The sequence below is a fragment of the Erigeron canadensis genome, chromosome 7 (genome assembly GCF_010389155.1).
Source record: "Erigeron canadensis isolate Cc75 chromosome 7, C_canadensis_v1, whole genome shotgun sequence".
Taxonomy (NCBI): Eukaryota; Viridiplantae; Streptophyta; class Magnoliopsida; order Asterales; family Asteraceae; genus Erigeron; species Erigeron canadensis.
The window spans coordinates 3,157,729-3,166,070 of record NC_057767.1 but is presented as its reverse complement, the minus strand read 5'-3'; the positions used below and the strand labels follow the sequence as shown (position 1 = coordinate 3,166,070).

Below are 8,342 nucleotides of genomic sequence, written 5' to 3'. Positions count from 1 at the left end.
AGATTACCTTTCTTTACTCCTCCTCCAATCTTTGTTTCTCACATTCCAATAGGGCTTTCCTGTTATCTAGTTCTTTGCTCCAAGATTTATTCTTTTCCTTTTGCTTCTGCAATTCTGCATTCAACCTACCTTGTTCATCTAGTACCCTTTTAACATACTCTCGCTTAGCATGTTGTGTCTTTTCCGTCTCTGGGAAGAGAGAAAATAGTTTCATGTTAGCATGACCTTAAGCATCTGAATGAAATTTCAAATACAACATGTATCGTTTTTTTCAAAAAAAGATCATGCTTGCGTCAAAACTAGATGTTGTAAATGCAACCCACTTATGTGTAAACCACGTATACACGAAACAACTTAGGTAATTTTCAATCTCTAACGTTGATTTATTGGGTCAAACGGCTGGATAGTCATCCAAAATGTATTCAACTGCTAGACAACCTCCAATATACCTCTACTAAAAACAGAGACAATTTTTGTAATATTGAATGAGCACCTCCTGTTTGATACGATCTATCGTTTCTAGGAGTGTGTCCAAAATACTTTCCCAGCTAGAGCTAAATATAGTTTTCATCATTAAAATTTGAGCACTAGTACTTTAAATGTTAGAGAAAATAGACAAGGAATCTATTTGTGGCCATTCCAACTCAACGAAACCTGACCCGAGATTACCCATTACCCAACCAGCCCGTGCCACACACGCATATTGCTACCATAAAAAGAAAACATCAAGAAAAGTGATAGTAGACTAATACATGTTTGATCTTTGGGAATCCAACACATAGAGTCATCGGCGCTCATTGCCAGATTAGCATGTTTACAAAAAAAAAAGAACACAGAAAAGAAGAGGGAATAAGGAACCTTCATGGAAAGCTTTATGACTGTTGTCGATCTCGTCAAGCAACACACTCAACGACATAGGTTTCTGATAGTACTTGATCTGCAAATCATCATAATTTTCATTTGTCATGTTAAGAACTGCTTCATGTTATATCTATATTGTATAATTATGATCTAAAACATTCAGGCAACCTTCAGATATATTTGTAGAATACTATTTTCCTCAATGATTCATAATGTTACATTACTGAGAATATATAATTACATTATGGGCTATGATGGACTATTGCAATAGGGCCAACGGGCCAAGCTTATAATATTACTCTATACAATTATATACTATACTAACATCCCCCCGCAGTTTTATCGGGAGGAGAATTCCGAACATTCAAACTGGATCGAAATTCATTGAATAGGGAAGTAGGAAGTCCTTTCGTGAAAATATCTGCATATTGTGACTGAGAGGGGACATGTAGAACCCGAATATGACCCAAGGCAACTTGATCACGAACAAAATGAATATCAATCTCAATGTGTTTAGTCCGCTGATGTTGTATTGGGTTCATTGTCATGTAAACCGAGCTGATGTTATCACAATATACAAGTGTAGCCTTAGTAGGTGATGTATGTAGTTCCACAAGAAGATTACGTAGCCAACATGTCTCAGCTACTGCATTAGCCACACCCCGATATTCGGCCTCTGCACTCGAGCGAGAGATAACAGGTTGTCGCTTTGAAGACCATGAATGAAGATTAGCACCAATGAATACACAATATCCGGAGGTGGAACGACGTGTAGTCGGGCATCCACCCCAATCAGCATCGGAGTATGCGACAAGGCCGTCTGTAGTGGAAACATGAATCTGAAGGCCATGGTCAAGAGTTCTACGAAGGTAGCGCAAGATAAGCTTAAGTGCATTAAAATGTGGCTCTCGAGGATCATGCATGAAAAGACATATCTGTTGGACAGCATAAGAAATGTCTGGGCGAGTGAATGTAAGATACTGAAGAGCACCTGCGAGACTCCGGTAAAGAGTGGGGTCAGCAACTGGAGATCCTGAAGCATCCAACTTGGACTGTGTGTCAGCGGGTGTGCGACAGGGATTGCAATTGAACATGTTAGCACGCTTGATGATGTCAGTAGCGTACTTTTCCTGAGACAAAAACAAACCAGTAGAACTGCGAGTAGCTGATATACCGAGAAAGTTGTTAAAAGTACCTAGGTCTGTCATAGATAACTCTCGACCAAGCTGTCTAATAATGTCCTGAAGCAAGGACGTTGATGAGGCTGTAAGGATGATATCATCAACGTATAGAAGAAGGTAGGCAATGGAGGACCCATGGTGATAGATAAACAAAGAGGTGTCCGATCGACTACGATGAAAACCCTGTTTTAGCATATAATCAGCAAAACGCTAGTACCAAGCACGTGGTGCCTGTTTAAGGCCATATAAAGAGCGTTGTAAGTGGCACACATGATCAGGAAATCTAGAATCACGGTATCCAGGTGGCTGATGCATGTAAACGGTCTCATGTAAATCACCATGGAGAAATGCATTCTTCACGTCTAGTTGATGAATGGGCCATTGACGTGAGACTGCAAGACTCAAGACAGTACGGATGGTGGCCGGTTTAACAACCGGACTGAAGGTCTCATCACAATCAATGCCAAGCTGCTGACTTTTACCATTAGCGACTAATCTGGCTTTATAACGAGCCAGGGAACCATCAGCATTAAACTTCTGCTTAAAGAGCCACATAGAACGAACCACGTTAGCTCCCGGTGGACGGGGAACAAGTACCCAAGTACCATTTTTAATAAGAGCCTGATATTCCTCATTCATGGCTTTACGTCAGTGAGGGTCCTTAATAGCCTGTAAATATGACCGAGGCACAGGTGATGTAATGGAGGTGTGTAGATTAAGGCGGTCTATGGGTTTGCTAATCCCGATTTTACCACGTGTGATCATGGGATGACTAGGCGGGGCAGGTTGGGGTGGTGGAGGGGTGGGGGTGGTGAGTAAGGTGTTTTGGGTGCTAAGGGTGGGGGTGGGTAATGTATTTGCGGTGCTAGGTGAAGGGGGGGGACACAAGTGATCCAGGTGATGTGGGGAAGTCTGAATCCGAGGATAGCGATGGTGGTGGTGCCTGGAACTCTGGACGAAATAGAGGAAACTGGGAGTCTAGGAACTCATATGAGGGTGAGTGAGTGGGGGTCACAGAACCGAAGGGAAGGATAGTCTCGTCGAAAACAACGTGACGAGAGATGATGATCTTTTGAGTTGAAAGATCAAGACAACGAAAACCACGACGGTCAGACGGGTATCCAAGAAATATGCATGGTGTGGATCGGGGTGCAAGTTTGTGAGGGATCATTAGGTGAGGGAAGCACAGACACCCAAACACACGGAGATGCATGTATGTTGGATGTTGCTTGAAGAGGCGAAAGTGTGGAGTGTCATTTTGGATAGTGGACGAGGGAAGAATGTTTAGAAGGTGAGCAGACATATGAAGAGCTTCCACCCAATATGTAGGAGGAAGGTGCCCATGAAACAAGAGGGTGTGAATGGTATTATTAATAGTACGAAGCATGCGTTCTGATTTACCATTCTGTTGTGAGGTATGTGGACATGAAAAGCGAAAACAGAATTCCATGGGTGGCAAAGAAATGATGAAATTCTTTGTTATTGTATTCACCACCATTATCACATTGAAAAGACTTAATTGTACATTTAAATTGATTGTTAACATATGCAATAAAATGTAAAAACTTTTGAAATACATCAGATTTACAACGAAGTGGATACACCCACAGATAATGAGTAAAATGATCTAAAAAGATAACATAATATTTCAAACCACTAAAACTAGTAACAGGTGATGTCCAAATATCAGAATGTATAATATCAAATGGTGAACTAACAACGGAAGTAGCAAGATCAAATGGAAGTTTAACATGTTTGCCAAGTTGACATGGTTGGCAAAGCACGCTAGACTTCACTTTATTACAAGAAATTTGATTATGAGAAATTAAATGACGAAGGGCTTGGTCACCAGGGTGCCCAAGATGTTGGTGCCAAATGGATGGAGTAGTAGCAAGAAAGACCTGAGGTGGGGTCTGGGTGACTAGGTAAAGAGGTCCGGTGCTGTCACATCGGATCAGAGGCTGACGGGTGCGATAGTCCTTCACGGTAAAACCAAAAGGGTCAAATTCAATTGTACACCGGTTATCAGTTGTAAATTTACGAACTGAAATGAGGTTTTTAATAATTGTTGGTGAAATAAGTATATTATTTAGATGAAATGTGCGATACGGGTTTGGTATGGTCGTGTGCCCGGTGGTCAAAATAGGAAGTGAGGAACCATCACCAACAAAAATAGAATGAGTATCAAGATTATTAGAAACAGACTTGAGTATACCTGCATTTGAGTGAACATGATCGGTAGCTGCACTATCCATGATCCAACCAGATTGTCCCGGATCCTGCAAAGTCATGGTATTAAATAAATAGGGCAATGTTGTCGGCTGTTCACTCCATTGATTCGTCGGCAGCCCATATCCGAAAATGGGCCTAGAAGCATTTGGAGATGTGGGGCCACCAGATATAGCAGCAGTAAGGTTTGGTCCAGCTGCATAGGCTTGGGCCTGTGGAGAGTGTTGTTGGACTTGGCGTGCATAAGGCTGAACTATTGGGCTAGAAGGAGGAGGCCCAAGAAGACTTGATTGTGATCTAGTCCAAAAAGCATGGTTGTTAGTACCTGCATGGGGAAGACGAGCAAAATTGGTATGGTGATTATTATTTTGTCGTGAACTATTATTATTATTATTATTATTATTATTATTATTATTATTATTATATTATTATTCCATGGTGGTGGTATGTAAACCAGCCGTATTGTTGGTTGTTCCATGTGTTGCAGTCGATCATTCCGCCTTCCATTATTTCGACGATCATTACGCCTCCCTCCTCCGCGGTTATTATTCGAGGACATACCGGTAAACAAAACATTAGGAGATGAAGCGGTATCCGTAGGAATGGAATCCGATGCTCGATTGTCATCCAACTTGGGTTCTTCGCCAAGTAAGAGAGCTCGTGTTTCCACCCAAGTCGGAAGTTTTTCTCGAAGGCGAAAAGTACGGGTAACTCCATTCCATTTACGGGGTAGGCCATTGAGTGTGTAGGCCACAAGATTGTTATCCGGGACTGGTGAGCCGATGTTTTTGAGAAGATCAGCCATGGTTTTAATTTTTGTGCAATATTCGGTGATGGACAGATTGCCGAGAGTGATGTTTCGGAGATCGTTATCGAGTTGAAGAGCCTTGGCTTCTTTGTTGGTACGAAACAGATTTTCAATGGCTAACCAAGTTACACGAGCGGTGGTTTTTCGTTCATGGACATTGGCGAGAACATCAGGAGTGATGGTATTGTAAATCCAGTTGCGAACAATGGAGTCGAGTTTGATCCACTCTACATCAGTGGGGGTTTGTTGTCGGGATTGGCGGGTGTAGCATCGTAGGTGTTATCGATGTGATCAGTGACATCGAAAGCAACACTTATGTTTGATTTGACAGAACGAAATAACGACAAAATGAGACGTATGAAGTCATTAGTACTTGTATTTTATTCTAGCAAGGTCGTCCACAAATTAAAAGTTTGATATAAACCAAAAAGGAGTTACCTTAGTGGTAAGGAAAACATTTGGTGACCTTAAGGTCTCAGGCTCGATCCCAACTTAACACAAAAAATTATTCATTTAAAATACTTGTTACTAGTGAAGCCTAGACCCACATGTGAAGTTCTAAAGACGAGGGTTTGATCCTTTGGGTACCTAAATCATGTGAGGATTAGGTGGAGGTATTATACCCGCATCATATGGCTCATATGGGGTGACTCGATGGATATTTTATAGTGATACCGAGGCTAAAATTCCCCTCGTTATTTTTTTTTTTGTTCACAGACTTGTGTTTCTTAATAATTATTACCAGTGGTAGAATTATTGTTCTCCATACCTGTAAGCTTTGGATATTGAGACCAATTTAGGATAATTTTCTAATGCATTAAAGCATTTATACAATATATTGGGATAAATTAAATGACATACAAAATAATATAAACAACAAGTGAACTCAGTTTTCATACAGCTGGTTGATTTCATGAAGCTCCTTAACCAAATATATATATAGGTTTCAACAAGATAGCTGATCAGCTGTATTTCTACAACCCAAAATTGAAACACACACAGCTGAGCCCCAATCCGATCTTCCTCCCATAATATATAGCAGTTGTAAAGTGTTTAATATTAGACGTATCATCTAGTTAGACGACACAAGTACAAAATACAAACTTTACTATCTTTTGCGCTCCTTCGTATACTTCAAAATGTGGTTGATGACTTTCTGCATTGTAGCTTCTCGAGCGTACGTCTTTAAAATTCGAAAGCAGAGGAACCGCATACCTTCCACTAGAGTTGTACTTATGAATCTCGCTCCTTAAAAACAACCACCACTGCAATATTATATACTGCTATTTCCCCATTCTGCCTCGAGAGTTCTACCAATTTATCATTTTCATCAATTAGTTCCTGCAACGTGCAGTTAAGTTCATCCTTAAAAGTTAGAACTAGCTATAACACAATATGATATACGATATCGCATATTTTATATATATTTATTTTATGCGATATCATTTATTTTATATTTAGATTATGGTTATTAACTTATTTTATAGACTTTTATATTTAAAATAGATGATTTACTTGAACTGTAGGTTCATATTGTGAGGTATAACAAAAAGTTTAAATTCAGTTGATTTTAGCTCAAGTTTGCACTACATATTACAAGTCAGACGAGAACGAAGCTCAAGATTATATGACATGGAAGTAATTTTGTTTGAGTTCAGCTGGAAGGAGCTCTGGTCCCATTTGTGGGCTTCCAAACGCAAAGAAATAATAAAAGTGGTGCATATGTGGGCTCGGCCACAAAAGACTCATATCAACATCTCATTTGTCCTAATCTCTGGTTTTGAGGGCGACAACTTGACTGAGACGTCACCTAACCTTCCGTGGTACACAGGTCCAACTCTACTTGAAGCCATTGACCGGATCAATGAGCCGAAAAGACCATCTGACAAGCCTCTCCGTCTTCCCCTTCATGATGTCTATAAGATTGGTGGGATTGGAACTGTGCCTGTGGGACAGGTTGAAACTGGTGTGATTAAGCCAGGTATGGAGGTCACTTTTGGCTTTGGTTTGACAACTGAAGTCAAATCTGTAGAGATGCACTCCAAAGCACTGCCTGAGGCATTGCCAGGAGATTTTGTTGGTTTCAATGTTCAGAATGTTGCTGCAAAGGATCTTAAGCGTGGGTATGTTGCTTCAAACTCTAAGGATGACCCTGCAAAGGGTGCTGCTAGTTTTACATCTCATGTCATCGTCATGAACGACTACCCGGGTCAAATTAAAGTAGGGTATGAACCATTGCTATCTTGCCATACTTCTCACGTTGCAGTTAAGTTTGCTGAACTGTTGACCAAGATTGACCGTGATACTTATGAGGATCTTGAGAGTAAGCCCAAGTTTTTGAAAGGTGGCGACGCTGGAATAGTGAAGATGGTTCCAATAAAGCCGATGGTGGTTGAGATTTTCTCTGAGTATCCTACATTGGGTCGATTTGTTGTGAGGAACTTAAGACAGACTGTTGCTGTGGGCGTGATCAAGAACGTGGATAAGAGGGTTCCAGTTCGTGTCCTTGGTACCGGTGCCGCAGGCATACATACATACATACATATAATATACAATACAATACATATTTTTATTTTTTTAATATTATCTATATATTAGCTGTTTAGTATGTATCTGATTAGTATGATTGTTACTGATTAAGTTTTTTGGTTTTTTGGTTTGGTTGTTTTCATTTAGATTAAAAGATTATCAGCTCAATGCGGCGGGGGTGGCGACGACGTGATATAGTAGTCATATAACAATGAGATCGATTTTGAAAAGATTAATATCTTAATTCCTTTCATCACACCAAAGACAAGTTTTTTCTGGTTTTATCAGTAGTAAATACTTGTAACTAATTATGCCTACCGATGCCATCGGTTTTGCTAAGATAAAAGCTTATATGGCGGTCAGCAAAATTATTGTTTTTTTTTTTGTCTTTTTTATAACAGCAAAATTATTGTTTCCTAACGAACACATAACCAGGTCGTCTATTGACAAATTAAAAGTTTGGTATAGACATTAATATAATATAATATGATCAATCCTCTTAAACATTAGCTTAAAAATCTTTCTAAAATCATATAAATGTGACAAATGGATTTAAACAAAACATAACTTATTACATTTTTGTGTGAGTTTTTAAACATGTTCTTCATCACATTTGATCTCCGTTACTTGCATTCTTTTATTTAGACACATATGATATAACTAAGTAAGCAGTAAGTGTAATCAAAATTCGTTTACAGACTTATTTTGTTTCTTAATAAGTATTACCAATGATA

The 8,342-nt window shown here is 39.6% G+C and overlaps 1 protein-coding gene across 1 annotated transcript; it reads left to right on the top strand.

Annotated features, from left to right (window-relative positions):
- Positions 1 to 6,711: 6,711 nt before the first annotated feature.
- LOC122607239 (elongation factor 1-alpha-like) lies at positions 6,712 to 7,806 on the top strand. The gene is made up of 2 exons (XM_043780174.1): positions 6,712 to 7,575; positions 7,756 to 7,806. Exons 1-2 carry the CDS (start codon positions 6,712 to 6,714, stop codon positions 7,804 to 7,806), a joined length of 915 nt encoding a protein of 304 aa, XP_043636109.1.
- Positions 7,807 to 8,342: the final 536 nt, after the last annotated feature.

Coding starts and splice junctions, on each gene's coding strand:
- LOC122607239 (XM_043780174.1), top strand. CDS start 6,712: ATGGAAGTAATTTTGTTTGAGTTCAGCTGGAAGGAGCTCTGGTCCCAT. Junction 7,576..7,755: donor ACGTGGATAAGAGGGTTCCA/GTTCGTGTCCTT, acceptor GTTTTCATTTAG/ATTAAAAGATTATCAGCTCA.